At 41.2% G+C, this 21,152-nt stretch overlaps 1 protein-coding gene across 1 annotated transcript; it reads right to left on the bottom strand.

Annotated features, from left to right (window-relative positions):
* Nucleotides 1-1,975: 1,975 nt before the first annotated feature.
* On the bottom strand, nucleotides 1,976-20,358 carry LOC144708454 (peroxisomal nicotinamide adenine dinucleotide carrier-like). Its single transcript, XM_078581784.1, has 10 exons — nucleotides 20,089-20,358; nucleotides 19,782-19,970; nucleotides 19,584-19,714; nucleotides 19,408-19,462; nucleotides 18,834-18,989; nucleotides 14,734-14,802; nucleotides 14,555-14,656; nucleotides 14,397-14,465; nucleotides 14,006-14,060; nucleotides 1,976-2,353 (listed from the first exon to the last, which is right to left on the bottom strand). The coding sequence occupies exons 1-10, from the start codon at nucleotides 20,179-20,181 to the stop codon at nucleotides 2,148-2,150; spliced, it is 1,125 nt and encodes a 374-aa protein (XP_078437910.1). The 5' UTR covers nucleotides 20,182-20,358; the 3' UTR covers nucleotides 1,976-2,147.
* Between the last annotated feature and the right edge of the window lie 794 nt (nucleotides 20,359-21,152).

Here is a 21,152-nt window from a genome sequence, read left to right as displayed (position 1 = left end):
TGGGCCCTTAATGGGCCCTTAGTGGGCTCTTAATGGGCCCTTAACGGGCCCTTATTTAGATTGATTTTAGTTAGGTTTTTTATTCATTTTCCTAGGGCTATTCTATTACATGTACATGGCCTTTGGCCCATAAGTCAGTCCAATCTGCCCTAAATGGGCCGTGATGATCTAACACTAACTTTATCTAGTTTTTGTCTGAGCGAGAGCCTTCCCCCTCTTTCTCTCACCTAAGAGTTCTGGATACAGGTTATATAAATGTTACAAGTTTTCAAAGTTTATATGGATACAGGTTATATGGCTGCATTGTTGCAGAAGAGTTCTTTTTTATAGCAAAAACTTTAAATACCCATTTCTCATACTCATCATATGTTCAAGACAAGGCCTCATCCTCATCCTCTCTCTCAAGGTCAAGCGATCCATGCCAGTCCATGATCATGATCATCATTATCATCATAGTCATCGCCATCATCATTGCCACCATCACTGTTACCGTCACCGTCACTGTTACCATCATCGCCACTGCCACCACCACTGTCGTCATCATCATCACCACCACCACCACCACCATCAGCATCATAGTCATCTTCCTCATCATCATATCTAATTTCCTTGGGCTCATTAGTTGGTCCTCTTGTTTAATGCGCCAGAATTCAATCTGCAGCCATGCTCATTTTGTTCAAATTCAGGGCAACTGCAGGACCTGTGCGGGAGCTTAATTTTTTAATTTTAATTTTCATATTCGCATGAATAATCAACCAATAAATCAGTGATTATCAATCCCAGGGTTGGAACTGAGCTACTTCCAATAATTTCCATTTCGTTCAACATTATTTTATTGAATCTACTCTTGTTTTTCTGAGGAACTCTGCAATGTGAAAACCAGAATAGAATCGTAACTTAGGAATTCCGAGGGATAAAACTCTTTGAAATCGAAATTCAGTGATAATACTTAAGGTTTATTTGTTGATTCTCGCATCTGAAGTTATTTTTTCCCTAACCAAACCACTTTTTTCAAATTTTGAACGGTGTTCAGGAAAATATAGTCCAATTTGTTGACTTGGGTGTTGGATGCAAAGTTTTGTTCAAAGTTCTTCCAAGAAATTAATCTTTTGGTAGATCATTTTAAATAACGTCATTGAGATCATGGCTAGAAATTGAAAATACGATGAAGAAAAACTATTTTCTTTGACGGGTTCTTTATAAATTACCAGGTAGATTCAAGACAAATACATGCATCGTTAAAAAAATAAGCTTTCCAGAGCTTTTGATTAAGAGCTTCCCAGGAAGAATTAGACAGATTAAGTTATCATCTTCAGGTACCAGTGAATTCAGAAACTGTGAAAATATAGAATAAAAAAGTATATAGTTCAAGCATCTGTCCGCCTCTCATTACATATATTAATTGATGATATCAGCTTTTGTACAGCAGAAGACGTAAAGGCTGGAACAAAAATAAGCTTCATCCATCTAGATGATAATTAAGGAAGATCATCCAATACAGATGATAAGAGTTCTTCAAGCATCTAGACATTGAGACTTCTATACAATTCATCCGACATAGAACTAAAGTCTTAAATGTTTATCTTAAGATCTTAAATATTTTTGAAAGTTTCTCTGCAAATAACATCAAACAGATCATGGTAATAAATTTGAACTATGATGAGGAGAAGCTAATACTATCAATGACCGGTTCTCCAGAAAAATGCATTATACTAGATTATTTCAAGAACATTTGGAAATGAATAATTCGGAAAATAGGCGTACCTAGACTGCTGATTAAGAACTACCTGGGAGGAGAACTAAGACAGCCGATTTTGTTGCCGTCAGGTTAAAGTTAGAAATGATAACTTAGAAACTCAAAAAAATACAGTGAGGTGGGGAAATTAAACGGGTGATTCTCTGTTAAAGCAACAGCATGTCAGTACAGAAAAGAGTGAAAGACTGGTTTTGTATACCCAGAATATGTAACAACTAGTAAAATAATAAGTTTCAACTATCCAGATGAAGAGAATTCTGCACAATTCATTTAACATTTGTCAAATAGAATTTGTTACAATATCTTAAACATGAGACATTTCAATTAGCAATAATTGCAGTTGCTCCACCTATTTTATACCCTGGAGATGCTCGAGCTCATCCACATTTTGTCAAAAATCACGTATTAGCTTCTTCTTTCTGATCATTAGGTTCTTGCTTGTTTCAACGAGAATGGTAAACATCCTAACAAGCTCTTCCTTGATCATGAATAGTAGTGCAGCAGCAAAAACGCTCTGTACAATCTTTGTGCTCATCCCCTTATAAAAGCTGGCCAATCCTTCATAACGAATCATTTTGAGAATAGCATCAAAAGTACCTGCATGAGAAATATTTCTTCAGAGGAAAATTTGAAATCAAACTGAACTTTACCAAAAAAATCAAGAATAAATGTCAGCTAGCAACTCTGAATTTGCTATTTCCATATTTTGACATTTCCTTTTCTGTTATTTCCTTTTCCATTACATGTAACTCCCTTGTATCCCATTATATAAGGGGTACACGGGAACTGATTGCATCAATGAAGAAATTAAGATTCTTTCTGTCTCTCCTTGAATCTGTTGAAGTTCTTGTTAGTCAACAAGGAATTATAGTTGGAAGGATCATTTGTTTAACCTTCCAACATGGTATCAGAGCGTGATCCGTGAGGAACACGTTGTCCGTTTCGCCATTGCCGGTGGAGAGTATCGCAGTCAGCAAGGTTACGGTCGTCGTCGTGCTGAGGGGTTTTTCGCCATTGCTTGTTGGGAGTAAAGCCATCAGCAGGGTTACGATCGTCATCATCATCATCAACAGTATCGTGGACACTCGATTGTTCAAGAAACGAGTGTTCTGGATTTTTGGACACTCCACGAATTCATCAAGAATATCGTGGACACTCGACAAGGTCATAGTTATCACTGTGCTGAGGAGTCATTGTCAAGGTTGTTGGAGTATATTGACGTGCAAGATGCTCTAAACCTCGGTGAAGCTACGACTAAAGTAACTGTCAAGAAGTGCCCTCTTCCAAATTTGAGGACATCCTGCAAAGCTCAAAAGTTAGTGCAAAATGCCGTCTGGTGAAGCCTCATCCCATCTAGAGAATGACGTCCAAGGATCCGCAGTGGAATCACGGAGCCTTATTCCGTCATTGATCCCTCCAGTAGCTGAACATATTCGGTATTATGGAAAAAAATTTGCCCAATGGGGGCAGATAGTAGAGTTGACGCTGGTTTGCCGGGAACTAGATGTTCACTTGATCGTCGAGATGGAGCCATCTCATCCATCATATAAAGCTTGGAAGAGAGATGATGCAAGTGTCCACGTTTTTTTACTTGGGAGCATGACCACAGATCAGCTCCCAAAAATGTCTTTCCTAAAGACTGCCAAGCAGATATGGGATTATGTTCGGAAGAATACTCTAAAGAAGAGCAATCTTTGGAGAACTTATGAACTCGTCATCAAAGCATGGAACTTACGGCAAGGAGACAGATCTGTGACAGATTATGTGAATGAACTCCAAGCTATTTGGTTAGAATTGGACTACTACCGACCAATTCAAAATTCTGACGAGTGGGAGTATACACTGCGAGATAGAATGTTCAAATTCCTAATGGGTCTAAAGTCGGAGTATGAACCACTACGGAGCCAGATTCTCAATTGGGAAAAGGTTCCCCACCTGGAGCAGGCTATTAATACTATATTGGAAGAAGAAGGCCGTCCACAAGTAGCTTCAAGTACACCAAAAGATGAAAATGGAATGGGACTTATGGTCAAAGTCAAGGGTCAGAAGACTGCCTGGGATCCTAACTCCAAGAATGCAACAAAGAATAGTGTACCAGAAGGGAGCGATGTAAACAAGAAAAACCAGGGAGGCAAAGTATATAGAAGTAATATTGTGTGCAACTACTGTAAACGAAGCAAGCATACAAAGGACAACTGCTGGGATCTGCATGGAAGACCTCCCAAATTCCAAGCTCACTCAGTAAATACTCAAGGTAAGAGTCCAGAAGATGGGGAGTCATCTGAGCATGAGTCAATGAAGCATATACCAAAACATAACAGTGATGAGATTAGCAGTCTCAGGGAAGAGCTTGAAAAGTTGAAAGCCATAGTCAGTTCCACCTCCATGGCCAGAACAGCTACTAGATCAGGTAATTTGCTACATTCTGAATGTCATCTTTACTTAGACTGGATTCTGGATTCTGAAGCTACTGATCATATGACTCCTCATCATTCAAAATTTTGCACTTATATTTCATATGAAGGAGATAAGAAGGTTTTTACTGCTGGGGGAGAAATATTACCGGTAGTTGGTATTGGTGATGTGAAGGTAGGGAGATTGGGAGTAATTAAAAATGTCTCTCCTCAACGGTTAGTTCAAGATATTGGTTGCACACTAATTATTGATTCTTCTGGCTGTTTTACTTAAGACAAGGTAAAGAACAGGAAGATTTCACACTCTAAGGAACGAAGTGGGCTGATCTACGTCAAAGATGAAGTAAAAGCAGGACTGATGGTAGATGCTCAGATATCGGAAGTGAAGGGCAACAACCGACTTGAAGAGTTTAAACTTTTACATTCTGGACTGGGACATCCAGCCTTTACTTTGCTAGAAAAGATGTTTCCCTCTTTTGCGACGGATTTTGAAATTTCAAAAATTATTTGTGAATCTTGTCAATGTGCAAAGCATAAAAGGGCAACATACAAGGGAGATGGCGAGAGGAGTCTGACTCCATTCTCTATTATCCATAGTGATATATGGGGACCATCTCCCATTACATCACTAACAGGGGCAAGATGGTTCCTTATCCTAGTTGATGACTGTACACGACTTAGTTGGGTACACTTGCTCAAACATAAATCAGAGGTTACAAGGGTTATACAAGAGTTTTGTGTGAGAGTTCAAAACCAGTTTGGCGTATCTGTCAAGAAGTTCAGGTCCGACAATGCAAAGGAATTCTTTAATGAAAGTTTGTCCTCATATTTCTTGACACACGGCATACTACAAGAATCTTCATGTGTATACACCCCACAACAAAATGGCGTTGCTGAGCGGAAGATAGGTCATATAGTTAATACCGCAGGACTCTTCTTCTTCATCAGAATGTCCCTAAATATTTTTGGGGAGAGGCCATACTGACAGCAGTACACTTAATTAATTGACTACCTTCCAAGGTATTGAAATATATCAGTCCAGTTGATAGTATCTCTTAATATTTTCCTCATGTCAACTTGAAGACCAGATTAAAACGGAAAGTTTTTGGATGTACAGCCTTCGTTTACATATATACTCCTATAGATAAATTCAGCCCAAGAGCAGTTAAGTGTATATTTGTTGGTTACTCGCAATGAAAAAAGGGGTATAAGTGTTATGACCCCAAGTCAAAGAAATTTTTTATAACTGCGGATGTAACATTTGCTGAAAATGAGCAATTCTTTGCAAATAGATCAGACATACAAGCTCAGGCATCATTTGAAAATAACTCTCTGGATATATTTGAGACAACAACTGTGAGTCCAGCTCATGGAGAAATGTTGGAGCAGATACATCCATCTACTAGTAGAGATCCGATTGACACTGTTGTTATTAACCAATCAACCTCAGAAGATGTTAGATCAATTGAGGATGACACAACTTGTTGAGTTATGTTGTACTAACAATGGGCCTAAGGCCACATGTAAATGTAATAGACTAACTCTAGGCTGATAATGAAACTGCTAACGCCTCTAGAAGACTGCTAATGGGCCACTGGAAGGCCCCTTAGCAGCCCTGTAATGGTCCCTTAAGGACCATTACTCTCCCACTAAGGGCCCATAAAGGGTCCCTTAGTGAAGGCCCACTAGGGGCGGAGATATCAGGCTCTTAGTGGGCCTGATATGGTCTGGGCCTGTCCTAGACAGGCCCAGAGTCCAACGGCTATTTAAAATAGCCGTTGGACAGGCCCTCCAAATTTTGCTTGTTCTACTTTCTCTCTCTAGACTTTCTCTCTCCTCCGAATTTTGCTTGTTCTACATGGTATCAGAGCAGGCATCCTGAGCCTGTCTTTGGTGCAATCATCTGGAGCTTGAGGGCATCCTACGGGAGGCTCCTTAACGCATCCAGAGGGTTCTTTGCTTGCTGTTTGCCACTTATTTGCTTGCTGTTTGGTACTTTCTCTTCAAGTGTTGTTTGCTGATTGCTGTTTGAAGCCCGTGGCTGTTGAAAGTACTGCTGCTGAAGCCTGCAGTTTGAGGCCAGTGGCGGTTTGCTGTTTGAAGCCTGCTGACAAGGCATCCTAAGGGATCTCTTCAAGTGGCAGCACTTTTTTCAAAGCTTCCGCAAGGTTCCGCTATCTTCTGCAGTATTGTTGCTCAATGGCCGCCAATAATTCTGCAGCCTCTAGCGGTACTTCCGGCAATGAAGTGCCTGAAGTTCAAGGGCAACCAGAGGGAAGGGCCTCCATCATCTCCATGGATAGATGGTTGACTTCTCTTCCCATTTTGCCCAAAGCATGCTTATTTAATGGGCACAACGTCATCCTTTGGTCCCAAAGGATTGAAACTGCCCTAACACCTAGAGGGCTCCTTCCGCATCTCACTGAGGATGGACCGCCCCCAATGTCGCCCAGGTACCCGATATGGGTCATGGAAAAGGAGCCGTTGGAGGGCCTGTCCAACGGCTATTTTAAATAGCCGTTGGACTCTGGGCCTGTCTAGGACAGGCCCAGACCATATCAGGCCCACTAAGAGCCTGATATCTCCGCCCCTAGTGGGCCTTCACTAAGGGACCCTTTATGGGCCCTTAGTGGGAGAGTAATGGTCCTTAAGGGACCATTACAGGGCTGCTAAGGGGCCTTCCAGTGGCCCATTAGCAGTCTTCTAGAGGCGTTAGCAGTTTCATTATCAGCCTAGAGTTAGTCTATTACATTTACATGTGGCCTTAGGCCCATTGTTAGTACAACATATCTCAACACAACTGAAGAGGTCGTTGTATCTCAAAATGAAGAGCCCCAAACTGAGTTGGGTGTACCAGATCAAGAGATCCAAACTGAGTTGAATAGACCAGATCAAGATGATGACTTATGGTGGCCCATTGCCCTGAGGAAAGGGAAAAGAACATGTACCCAAGGAGTCAAGTATCCTCTTTCTAATTTTGTGACTTATGAGCACACTTCTTCCAATTTTCAGACATTCCTCACTACGCTGGAGTCAACGATAATTCCAAAAACTGTTAAGGAAGCATTAACAGATGATAGTGGGCAGAAGCAATGAATATCGAAATGGAAGCTCTTATAAAAAGTGGCACTTGGGAGATTGTCGATTTACCTAAAGGTAAACGACCAGTTGGGTGTATACAGTAAAATACAAAGCAGATGGGACCATAGAAAGGCTTAAGGCCCGATTAGTTGCCAAAGGATATACACATTGTTATGGAATTGATTATGAGGAAACTTTTGCTCCGGTAGCAAAACTAAATACAGTGCGTATATTGATTGCACTATCAGCAAGTTTGGGATGGCAACTACATCAATATGATGTTAAGAATGCCTTCCTACATGGTGATCTGGAGGAGGAAATTTACATGCAATTGCCTCCTGGATATTATTCCAAACTATCTGGTTCCAAGGTTTGTAAGCTGAAGAAGACACTCTATGGCCTCAAACAATCCCCAAGGGCATGGTTTGGGAAGTTCTCCCAAAGTCTCAGAAATATGGGGTACACACAAAGCCATGGTGATCACACTCTTTTTGTAAAGCAATCTCTTTCTGGACATATATCAGTCCTGGTTTATGTAGATGACATAATCATTACAGGTGATGATGAGGAAGAAACAAGGCAGTTGGGAGTTCGCTTGTCAAAGGTGTTTGAAATTAAGTTCTTGGGACCTCTCCGATATTTTTTGGGCATTGAAGTTGCATATTCAAAGAAGGGAAGTTTATTTTGGACTTGTTGCAGAAGACAGGGATGAGTGGGTGCAAGTCAGCTGCAACACCACTCGAATCCAATATTAAACTAGGATCAAGTGAAGAATCAGCTCCAGTAAATAAGGAGAGGTACCAACGTCTGATGGGGAGGCTAATTTACCTAAACCACACAAGACCAGATATTGCATTTGCCGTGGGACTTCTAAGTCAATTTATGCACAGCCCCAGAGAACCACATATGCAAGCAGCTTACAGAGTATTGTCATATCTAAAAGGTACGGCGGGCCATGGATTATTGTACAAAAGGGGCAGTGGCATAAATCTGGAAATCTATACAGACTCAGATTACGGGGGATCATGTGTTGATCGACGATCAACTACAGGATATTGTACATTCCTTGGTAGAAATTTGGTGACTTGGAAAAGTAAAAAACAGCCGGTGGTTGCTTTATCTAGTGCTGAAGCTGAATTTCGAGCTCTCACTAAAGGCATTTGTGAAGGGTTGTGGTTGCAGATTATCCTCTCAGATCTTCATCTACTACAAAATCCACTGGATACAACAGTTATACTCTATTGTGATAGTAAGTCAGCAATAGATATAGCTCACAACCCCGTACAGCACGACAGAACGAAACATATTGAAATCAGCAGACACTTCATCAGAGAAAAGGTGGATCAAAAGATAATCAAGCTACAGTACCTGCCAACTATCGACCAAGTGGCAGACCTTCTCACCAAAAGTGTTCCAGGGACTACATTCCAAAAGCTGATCTCCAAGCTGGGAGTTACAAGCATCTACCTACCAGCTTGAGGGGGAGTGTCAGCTAGCGACTCCGAATTTGCTATTTCCATATTTCGACTTTTCCTTTTCTGTTATTTCCTTTTCCATTACATGTAACTCCCTTGTATCCCATTATATAAGGGGTACACAGGAACTGATTGCATCAATGAAGAAGTTAAGATTCTTTCTGTCTCTCCTTCTTGAATCTGTTGAAGTTCTTTCTTGTCAACAAGGAATTATAGTTGGAAGGATTATTTTTTTAACCTTCCAACGATAAACAGAGTATCCCCCATGGGAATGTAGTTCGCGGTGCTTTGGACGATATGGATACATCGAAATGAGGTGGTGTTTAACGAGAGGCCGGCTTCAGTAGAGAATGCCGTTCATGATGTGGAGGCGCTTAAGTCGTTTTGGGGTGGAGGGAGAGGATAGCCTTTTTTGGAGTATGATTGTACATCGTTTGTACACAATTTTTATCGTTAATGATAGCAAGTAGGCCACCGGTTCTGGGTGGTCTTCTTTATCGTTCAAAAAAAAAAAAAAACAAAAAAAAAATCCCCCATGGGAATGTAAACCAGGGAAAAAGCATGACAGATGACCATCTTGGCCATAATGGAGGCAGGTGATAGACGGCTTTTATTTTTTTTCTAAGGTTCTTTATTCTGTGATTCCCTGTATAAATGATCCACCTCTTAGACCTCCCTTTATGTTTTAATTTTCGTCATGGGAAATTACACCAATGGTCCTTGTCAATTATAGGTAATTTTGTATTTTTTTATTTTAATTAGGCCATTATTTAAATTAATGTCAGCAAATGTCCACCTTTCTTTTCTTTATGTTCTTAAAGCCATGTATTTCTTTTATTGGACATCTACCCTTATAATTTTGGGTATACCGGATCCCTCATATCGGGTCCATGAGACTCGATATGTGTAAAACCCAATATAAGTACTAGGTTATGATGTAAAACCTAATCAATCATCATTATTGGTTGAGTTGCGTTTTTCCTCTGGTGGCTAAGGTTTGGACAAGTGGAGAAGAAGATTCTCCATAGCTTCTCTCCAAGATCAGCTGAAAGCTGACATGGTATCAGAGCATCTTCGTGTGGAGGAACACTAGAAGCCCCGTGCAGTCTAACCCTGATTCGGATCACCTTTCTCTTCTCTTCTTTCACCCTGTTTGAGGTGTGACAGAATAGGGTTTACAAGAAGGAAGGAGCAGGTCCATTTATAGCTGACTATAAAGATTGAGCAAGCTCTGGGATAACGCAAGCAATCAGACGAAACCCAGAACTGGTTCAAGAGTATGACCTTTCAACTCAGATCATATTTCCTGGAGTTCCAGAGCAGTTAAGATATGATGACCTCAACCCATTGCATTGGGGTCAATATATTGAGCTTATTCTAGAAGGTATGGATCTCTCAGGACATCTATTTGTTTCCCTGAATCCTATAGATAGGGGATGCAGAGTTTGGAAACGAGAAGACGCCTTGATCCGTGCATGGCTCCTGCAAAGTATGGCCAGAGAAGAGTACAAAAATTTTCTACTTCTGAAGACAGTGAAAGATATATGGGATCATGCACAGAAGGGAAGCTTCAAAGGCATAGACTGGAGAATTTATCGCTTGGTGACCAGGGCAGCTAACCTAGTCCAAGGCGAGAGGAATGTGACATTATAGAGAGAGCTCGATCATTATTGCCATGTAAGGAATCCAAATTCTGAAGGGTGGGCCTATGTATTGAAGGACAAACTATATAAATTCCTCATGGGTCTGAATGCTGAATATGAAGCTGTAAGAAGCCAGATTCTGAACCGCGAGAAGGTTCCAGATCTGGAGGAGGCTATTCGACTGGTTGGGGAAGAAGAGAGGTTTGGAGTGGTTTCAAAGCCACTTGCAGAAGATTGTGGCACAAGTCTTATGTGCAAGACAGTACCACGGAAGCCTCAGTCAACCAAGAACAATCAAAAGAATCCGAAGTTCCAATCAAAGGATGGACTATTCTGCAAGTACTGTAAGAGAAGGAATCACAATATTGATGACAACTGGAAACTCCATGGATGTCCACCTCACACAAGTCAAACAAATACTACTGCTGCCCAGGAAGAAACCAAAAATGATTTTAAAGAAACACACCTAGAAGAAAGAAAGCCTTCTCAAGCTACTCTTGGTGGCGAATTAAGCATTGTGAGAGAAGAAATTGAAAAGCTGAAGAATATGCTCGGTTCTACTTTTATGGTGAAATCAGGTGAACATTTAACTTCAACTGCATTTTACTCTGCTCCCTTGAAGCTGGACTGGGTAGTCAACTCACGGGCAATTGACCATATGACCCTAAGTCAACCTATCGTCACCACATACTCTCCATGCTGCACTCCAAGGAAGGTGATCATCGCTGGTGGAGTGATACTTCCGGTGACTGGAATTGGAACTGTCTTCATTAGTCATCTGGGGCTTCTTAAAGAAGTACTGCATGTACCGGGCCTGAGAGCACAACTTATTTCTCTACAACGACTAGTGAGAGATATTGTGTTCTGGTCTTAAACTCTAATGAGTGTTTTTTATTTGACAAGGTACTCAACCGAAGGATTGGATCCATTAAAATGAAGAACGGCCTTATTCAAGTGGAAGAGAAGCCTGGAGATGCTTTGATGGTGGGGAGCTCCAAGCCTATACCAAGGGGGGATGAGGGTGCAAAACCTGAGAAACTGAAAGAGCTAAAGATTTTGCACTCCAGAACTGGACACCCATCTTTTGATGTTTTGGGAAAAGGTTCCCTGTTTATGTTAAAAACAGTGGTCTATCAAAATTATTTTGTGATGTATGTCAATTTATAAAACACAAGCGAACCTCATTCTCAGGCAATAGTGAAAGAAGATATCGTCCATTTGATATGATTCACAGTGATATTCGGGGACCATGCAAAACCCAATCTATTACTGGGATAAGTTGGTTCCTCGTACTTGTTGATGATTGCACTAGAGTGACATGGGTACATTTGTTTAAATATAATCTGAACCATCAAAGATCATTCGCGATTTCTGTATGATGATTAAAAATCAGTTCTCGGTCACCATAAAAAAGTTTTGATCGGACAATGCAAAAGATTGCTTCAACAGCTCCTTAACAACTTTCTTTGGTGATCATGGTATTATCCATGAGTCCTCTTGTGTTAATACTCCCCAGAAAAATGGGAGTGCAGAAAGGAAAATTGGACATCTGATTGCTACCACCAGGACATTACTCTTCCAAGGCCAGATTCCCAGCCAATTCTAGGGAAATGCACTTCTAACTGCTGCATATTTGATTAACGGGCTTCCATCCAAGTCATTACGTTATCATAACCCACTGGAGTTGATGTCAAGGAACTTTCCAGAGGCAACGATGCACTCTTCTATTCCCCTAAGAGTATTTGGGTGTACTATTTTTGCTCACGCTCACCAGCCTGGTAGCAAGTTCATGCCAAGATCAATTAAGTGTGTACAACTGGGATACTCTCCCATTTAGAAGGGTTACAAATGTTACAGCCCGAACTTGAGGAAGTCTTTTATTTCAGCAGATGTGACGTTTAATAAAGAAGAAATGTATTACAACTCATCAAGCAACACTAATGAAGAGAGACTTATCCTAGATTCCACTGTGACAAGAGGCGGGCAAGAAGAAGATAACTGTGCTACACCTACATTAATTAAGGAGAGTCACCATCCGTCAGGAGAGGTATCTAGTCCAATTATTCTTGAAGATACTGATGCAGGGAAGACCTGCAATGGCCGATTGCCCTTAGAAAAGGGAAGCGGACATGCACTCGACCTAGAAGACATGCACTCAACCTGGAAGGTAACCTGAAATGTATCACATGCTGTCACCATCGCCGGCATCGTTGCCGTTGCCGCAACCACTGTTTCTGCTGCCACTGTTCCTGATCGTTCCACAACCATCTATGTTGACATCATTACTGGTTTGGCACCTCAAGGGGGACGAATCTTAATTATCTCCTTCTTGATGGTTCATTGATACAACACGTGTCGATCGCACGTGGGCCATTCCATCCATATATTAAGAATTTGGGCCCCTCCAAAGGGCCCGATCCATGTGAGTTCCAACCCGAGACAACAGAGCCCGATCCATGAGAGTTCAAACCCGAATCAGACAACCAAAGAGAACCCAGAGCTCTTTGGGCCCATTGGGTAGTGTGGCCAAATTGGTATGACTTGTCAGACCTAATCTCAGTGCAAGTCGGCCTGGCTCTTTGCATCCCCACCAGAGGGAGGCCCCTGCTGTGAGGCGACAGGGAACCTGCCATTTTTAACGTCCAACTGGTGAAGACCCCACCCCTTGATGGCTGCAAACGAAATACTTATTCTTCCTGTATTTATGTTCAACACAGGGCAAAAGGTTTCATGATAGGTGATACCATATCGTTGTATATACCCTCGAGCCATTAAGTGGGCCTTATTTATTTATTTTTTTGAAATATAACAAGGGATGGACACCCCAAGAATCAGTGAACCTCCCATCAGGACCTTATAGGCCCTTCACCCTCCTTTCAAACATCTTCAAAATTGCCCTTCTCCTCCCATCGCTCGCAGGAACCATGCTGCCTTAAGTCCTTCCGCTTCATGTATGTCTCCATCTGTAGAAGTCGTTCTTCCCCTGAACAGCACCTCGTTTCTGTACAACCAGATGGCCCACAACACAGCTAGTGCTCAACCACCTTCCTTGTTTCCTCTTCCCTGGCAATTCTGTACTGAGTCGCAGAGAGCCATTTCAGATGTCACCTACACCCTTGAGAGTATCTGGCAGGCCCAAGCCGTGCGAGAGAAGATCATTAAGTAGACCTTATACATCTCGATGTCCACATAGTTGATCCTTGACAAAGAAGATCCAGTAACAACCTACATGTTGTGTTCCCCAAAGGTAATGGGACTAGTGACCTCCTCTCATTCTTACTCGATGCTTGTATTTCATCATCCCGGTGGTCTTACTCCTCTCATTCTTACTCGATGCTTGTGGGACTAAGGAAGGGAACCCTTAGTGGGCTAAGGGTCTAGTGGGCCTGATAGGCCACACCACCTATTTCCTAACACTAATAGTACTCAGTGTAGATCAATGGACAAATAAGGAACATTCCTTTAAGACCTATAGAAGCAAGTTCCTTCAACGTATCTAGATTGTGCCAAAAAATATATATGCTTGAGATTAAACAGCAAAGGCATATACAAAGAATCTTATTGAAGGATGAAAAATATGAGACATGAAATAAGAGAGAAAATAAGAAAAAAATTGCGTAGTAAGGTAGAAGATACCTGTGTATCTATGCTTTATGTCTCCCCCGATCTCTTGCTTTGCTTGGAGTCTTGACTGTATAATGTGCATTACAATGAAAATTCAAAAGGGTATCTAGTTCGATTGACACGGGATTCTAATATTGCAATATGAGAGTTTTATTTCGTTTTTCAGGCATTCTTCACCTTGAGGCAAGGAGAACAAAGATTTCCTTGAAAATATCACCCATGAACTCATCCTAGCTTAATGGTTTATTGGCCCCAGACCAGAGATCATCTGTCTCTTAGCTATTTTTATTTACCTTCAGTCTTTGTTAAATGATCAATAAATTAGTGATTTCAATTCTTAAATCATCTAGGCACTTTTAATTCATTAATTTATCCACACAACTAGAGAGAACATAGGACTTACCTTCACCACCAACAAAGGATAAGTCGACAGTGTAGCCCCCAGTTTGGCCAAGGCTCCAAGTAAAAACACCTGTGGACAATAAAACAGTTCAGCTCATGGATAAATGCTTATCTCTTGAGATAAAACTACTTTGGAAATACATCCATGTCTTAAATTACCTCTAACATAGTGACATTCCCCCGACCACGTCTATTTGCGGAATGCTTTGCCTTTTTTAGCGAAGTTTCATAAATCATAAACTGAATTGATGGATTGCTAACCTGTCATCACAAAAAAGAACAACAAGGTTCCATTTTACCAAGATCATACTGGGTTGAATTCTGAGTAAAGGCATAACCATTATGAGCGTAGGAATAATTCCTTTCCAGAACCCTTTGATTCCTGCCTCACCATAAACCTCTTGGGCCTGCTTAAACAAAAGGAATGAATAAAATACTATACTTGCATCAATCAGGTTAGCAGTTGCATTGAGATAAGGAAAAAACCCGAGTACTGGCGCAAAAAAAAGATTCCCAACAAAAACAATCGCTGATAAAGGTACTCATTTTCAAAAGTAGTGCATAAGAGGAAAGAATTTCCAGTGAAGCAAAAGGTTACCCCAGGAATATTTCAATAAAATACTGTTATAGTTCCCCTTCAGAAGCTCCATTTCTTCCTCTCCAGCGCGCTCTTCTAGACCTCTCTGATGGTGGCTTGGGTTTAGAAAATGAGAATGGAACTCTATTGATTGGTTCACACATTACAGATGGTTTAAATACCAGATCAATAAAAGTGTGTGGCTGAGCCCACTCAGTTTAAGTCACTTATTCTCATGTGTGGATAATAAGTGGCTGAATAGTTAAGTCATGTCAGTCCACTTATAGACATGTAGCCCACAAACATATGAAGGGAATTAAAAAAATGCTCTCCAACAAATACCTTACAAAACAGCGAGACATAAATGAAGGTAAAAGTAAATGCCTAACTTTTTGTTCTAGACATCAGGTATATTCCCTGGGCTACAGTAGAGCAACAGTGATTGAGGTTTGTCAGCCAATGATTTAGCGATAGTAAGTTGATGTTCTGGGAGCTCTTCACATCTGAGCAGCGGGGAAACAAAATCAGTTTGAACTTTATTGGGAGGTCTCTCGTCACCTGAAAGTTATTGTAATTTTATTTGTGCCATGACTCTTATGAAATCACTGTTTGCACTTCAAGAAGACTGATACATATATCTGTATCAATGGTCAGTTCAAATGGTAAGCTAGAAGAAAATTGATCAACGTGATGGAATTGAAATCCAAATCTATTTGTAATATCCAATAGAATGTTAGAGAGAGAAAAATATAGACAAACAGAAGTGTCCTTAGTGGACTCCTCTGGCCACGATGGTGCCTGCTGCTCCCTGGCCCGGGTCACTCCGACCACCATTCTGGTACCAAATTTTGAAATGCCCAGTGACCTTATCTTGTGCTGGGCCATCTATTGAAAGGAGGTGACACCTGCCACCATCCCCTGACATGGCTCCAGCAACAGATATTTCCTCTTAAGCTTTCTTGGATACATCCTATTAAAGAACGTATCAATGACCTAACAGCACTGATATGTTCTTTTCAAGAACACATCGTTGACGTGACACCAAGAGGGGTATCACTTGATAATTGAGGAACTGTTTGTGTTCATTGGAATGTTTATTGCGAGACCAAAAGAGTTCCAAACTCAATCTGCTAGAAACCATTGGTAGATATCCATCCTAGAATGATCTTGGAAGGGTAGAAAAAGAGAAGAGAAAGATGAAGTAATAATAATTACCGGCCTGCATTGGTGCCTGAACTCCCTTAGGGAGAATCTCCCAGCCAATTCAATGAGATCTTGACTGGCATATTTTGGGGGTAACTACAAGAATTTAAAGGGAATTACACTAAGCCAGCGAATATTGTATGACCTATCAAGTGTCAGATGTGGTTCATAGTTTGGGGCACTAGCTAGTCGTTAACATAGCCGTTGTAACTCTGTATTGGGCCATGACTCCTTAAGCCCAATACGATCTGCACATACCATTAACTGTAAGCGGAATCAATTCCGGTTTTTACTAACTAGCAACAGAAACTCATTCTTTTTCTCCAACTCGGCCTCTTGATCCAATGTAGAATTTCATCTGGTATCAGAGCTTCAGAAGGATCCACAAGGAGGAACTGCTGACACTTGTATCTGAGAATACCTATTGCTGAAACTCGCCTTATCCGGTCACCTCTGTTGCCGCAATAGCTGAAGCTCTCCTGTCTGCTTTCTGCTGTCCTTGCCTCAAACTACTGCCAAAAGCTTGCTTCTCTGTCGATGCCTTAGCTGACGAACCTCACCTCTCTGCCACCATCATCTATGTCTGAAGCTCAGCCCAGCCTGCTCTCTGTCAACTTTTTTCTTCAGTACTCTGGTGGACATCCTCAGATTGATTTCCAGACTGATAGGGACTTGCAAAAAGTTCTTATCATCAAGAGAAGTCCAACGACCACCAACCCCATTGACTGGGATTTGGGTTACTGGATTTGATGTTGCAATTTTTATATACTTCTCACAAGCAATTAATTGCTTCTATATCTCCTTCTCTTGTTAGAGCTGTGTGCTCTTTGTTTTCCTACTAGGTATGGCTAAAGAACATATGTCTGGGGCCGATTTGTGTGTGTTACTCTCCCATCTTGGGGAGACAAATGGTACACACTTCCCCAGGTTGCTCCACAAAAGTTGTTCACCAGTCGCAATTTGTACCAGAGAACCGAATTTACCCAGAGGTTATCTTCTTCAAAATATCTCCCGTGATGTTGGGAAGAGGATGCACTCTTCACTTAGATCTTGGTCAAAGAATTATGGGATCTCATCCAATAGTGTCATTCCATGCAGGAGGATGAATACAAAATAGCAGATCTTGATTTATCTATGACTCTTCATCAAGAAAATCACACTTGATTGGAATATGCTAATGAACCCTACTGGATGGAAATAGACTTTCATCATCCTCTTATTGCTGACTTTGTGGATAGACAGTATGTTCTCCATGACAGGGTTTACAACTACCTCAATGGTCTTTGGCCCACATTTGAGGGTATTAGAGTCCAACTGTTCAACTGGGAACTTATGCTCAATTTTGAAGATACCACTCAACAAGTTTGAAAGGATGAAAGCTCCTTGCACTGGCCGCTGACCAGTGTACTACAACCATACATTAGTTCTTTTAATGCAACTTCAGCAAGTAAAGTTCCCCAAATGATCTGTACATCTCTTTAACCCTAAATGAAAGACATTGCAGATTTTATTTCTCCCTCTCAACAGACCTCGATTCTTCTTCTCCTACTCTGTCCTCTTGATCCGAGATACAACTTCACAGATACAAATGATGAAAACACCTAAGGATCAGGATTGCATTGCAGCGTCTCTTCAAGCATTTCTGTTGTTAAAGAAAATAGACTTAAAGATCAAATTTGAAGTAATCTCAATTGACCTTATTTTTCAAAGTCCATACTAAGACTTCAGAAACTTTTTTTTGAAAGATAAGAAAGAGAGCAACATCAGAAACCAGAGGCTGAAGGATCCAGTTGCGCACGAAATGTTTTTGACATGTACTCACTTGACTAGCTGGCTTAACATTTTAGAATTCTGCCCCCAATGGATTGTAATTAAATAACTTTCTATTTTTACTGTAATGTCAAACATCCTATGTAGGTCTCAAAATTGGATAGTCAGGAATACTATTTTTTGTGTCATTGCCTGTCAGCCAATAGCGTTGTACTGTTTCATAACGGGTCACTTACTCTATCAGATCCAGGCTAATGGGTCTGCCCATTAGTATGTCTATGTAATATCGATCTCTGGTATTAAAGCCAGAGGTCTTTGTGGAATGAAGAATCACTCTTTTCTTGTTTAGGGTTTCTTTTGTTCCACCCTGTTCTAAACTCACAACGCCATTGGTTTAGGGTTTCTTCTTGTTTAGGGTTGCCTGTGTAGGTCTCAAAATTGAATCGTCAGGAATACTATTTTTGTGTCATTGCCTTACATTCTTGCTGGTCACATCAGTCTTAAAAATCTAAAATAATAAGGATTAGCTCACCCTGAAAGGTGGCTTTTGAAGATTTAAAATAATAAGGATTACCTCACCGCCTGGAGACGCGGTGAGGTAGAGATCACAAGGACGGGGATCGGGAGGGGAGTCAGAGCTTGGTCATCCGAAGAGATACGCGAAGGGAAACTAACAGTACTTAAGAACAACTTCCAGTCTGCCCTCCTAGAAGGCGGGCTGTGCTATTTAAAGGAAACATGGAGGGGAGGGGCCTAGATGCCCTTAATGTCAAAAGGAAGAGAATGCCCCCAACGAGGGCCCGGGGAATCCAATCATTCTTTGTCTATCATTTGAATAAGACATCTATCTATTGATGGCAAATGCAACAAAAGTCGATGAAAATATACCGCACGGAGAGTTCCATATGGCTTGGGTTTTGTAGACTCAAGCTCAGCCAACTTGTCTTCCAAGGTTCTTTGGTCATTGGAGATGCTTTCAGCTGCTTCCCTTATAATAGTCTCCCTTTTAATTTCCATGATTTTCCTTTCCGCTTGGGTCTGAGTCTGAAGAACAAATAAAAGACAATGATTTTTTTTTTGAATAACAAATAAAAGACAATGATAATGTAGAAAAAGAAAAATATTCCTTCCACCATCATTGACCGGATCCCAAAATTAATTTCACTTCTAACGCTGACTTCTGAATTTTATGTAAATTACATTTTCAGTTTCTACTCATACGTGATATGTTGCTTTGAGCATCAACGCACAAGCTAAAGGTCGATATCTAATTTCATTTTCAGGTTTTCAACCCTCGATTCAGGAAAATACCGTCACTACATTTCCCGTCTTACGATAATTTCAGTAATCTCGAGTCTCGAAATTTTCAATTCAAGGACGAACAAGATCGCCTTTTCTTCCCAGAAACCAAATAAACAAATCTTTTAATTATGATGCGAAGAAATGACGATTCTCAACCTACCTGCATCCTAGTCACAAGGACCCATATCGGATTTGTCAGCAAAACGTTCAACGACCTGAAAAGTAGAACGTCGAGACATGAATTCAGTGTTCAACAAAAGAAAAATTACGAAAATCAAACGACAGTCATAGTACGATCTGTGAGCTTTAGAAGTTACAATCATGGCTTGTTTTTACCCAGAAATGGCTGCGACAATGAGCCAGGACATCATTCCCGCAGTCCCATCACCCCGCCCTTTCTTCTTCCGTGAAGCTGCGATTGCCTCCGCCTTGTTTTTGAAGATCTGGTAGAAGTAGTAGTAGATTCCCTGCAACAATTGAATGCAAAAACGTCATGGGAGGAAATTCTGCAGGTTATACTCTCGAAGACAACACCTGAGAAGCTGCTGTGCCGATCAGTGATGGCTTCAGACCGCTGTAGAGACCCCCCCATCCTTCATTTCGTATAACTTGCAGAATCTGCGTAAGCGTTCCCGCTGCTTCAGTTGTCTTCCTCCGATTTCCTTCTTTAACAAAATATTTGTTCTGACGAGAAATCCTCTCAGTCTGCTGTCGAGTGTTAACCTGCATCGTGGGAGAAAAAGATCGATTGACCAACAAATCGGAAGATGCTGCTGCTTGCCGATAAGATCAACCGAAAGATTGAACCAAAATATTGAACCAAAAACTCAAATTCTCTCACAGTCTGAAGAGGATAGGTGATGATCTGGGCGACGATCCCTCCTCCGGCCCCCGCGAGCCCGTTCGCGACAGCGTTCGAAGCCGATGATGCCATTCTAGATCGCCGCGAGATGTTAATTTCAAGATTATCGACTTCAATCTGCAATCAAAATTCTTCCGATTCCTCAATCTCAAATGGAACGGAAGATCCACGCCAATCGCCGGCGGCGAACAACAGAACTCGCGCGCCAAAGGCGGTTGGGGAAGCCCGAGCAGGATGAACAGAGTGAACTCGCCGGGTAACGCGTCAGCCAATTAACTATTGCCACGTGGACTCTTAAGAAGTGACGCCTAATCTGTGAATTACCTCTTGATTTGGATTTTTACCAAAGACTTAACCATCCCCGGTTGACAAGTCAATGTCATAGTCAAAATATAAAATTTACGTTCATGGTTATATTAAAGCTAAGTTCAGATATCCTCTACAGAAAGTGGATGCCCACGGATGGTCAAATATATGACGCCTACGCTGACTTAATAGAAACCTCTCCGTCTGAGAAGTCAATGTCATTGTCAAAAATAAAAAAAATTATGTTCATGGTAATGTTAAATTTAAGTTTAAATAAATTTAAGTTAAATTTAAGCTCAATAGAAACCTCTCCAGTTGACAAGTCAATGTCATAGTCAAAATATTAACCTCCAGTTGATTTTTCTAGAATTTTATTAAATAAATATTTAATAATTTACTTCCGGTTCTTGTCTGGTTTGTCCGTTGGACCTAAACCTGTCGGACAAACCGGTCCACCCTCAAATTGAGGACCTACGGTCCTGGTAATTTCGTTTGTGGATGAAAAAGATCGTCTCGTAGAGGAATTCGGATGATTGGCGAGACGAAGAATAATCCAACCATACCCCGATGGTACGATTTTTTCGTCCATAGATGAAATAACCGTCCCATCCACGGCCTTGGACGGAGGTCATGTATTAGTCTGAGAGCTCCAGCTGGACGTTGTCACATGGTGAGCCACATGTCAAATTCCGAGTGGCCTAGTGCACTGCCTCGTCCTGGACGTGGGACGGGAAGAG

This window comes from Wolffia australiana, chromosome 10 (assembly GCF_029677425.1).
Source record: "Wolffia australiana isolate 7733 chromosome 10, ASM2967742v1".
NCBI classification, from domain to species: domain Eukaryota; kingdom Viridiplantae; phylum Streptophyta; class Magnoliopsida; order Alismatales; family Araceae; genus Wolffia; species Wolffia australiana.
This window is presented reverse-complemented; position numbering and strand designations above follow the sequence as displayed.

What these genes read in the sequence shown, in the direction of transcription:
- LOC144708454 (XM_078581784.1), bottom strand. Translation starts at nt 20,181, where the DNA reads ATGGCATCATCGGCTTCGAACGCTGTCGCGAACGGGCTCGCGGGGGCC. An exon ending in TCGGCACAGCAGCTTCTCAG is followed by an intron (nt 19,715 to 19,781) that starts GTGTTGTCTTCG and finishes CAATTGTTGCAG; the next exon opens with GGAATCTACTACTACTTCTA. An exon ending in ATTGTCGCAGCCATTTCTGG is followed by an intron (nt 19,463 to 19,583) that starts GTAAAAACAAGC and finishes TCTACTTTTCAG; the next exon opens with GTCGTTGAACGTTTTGCTGA.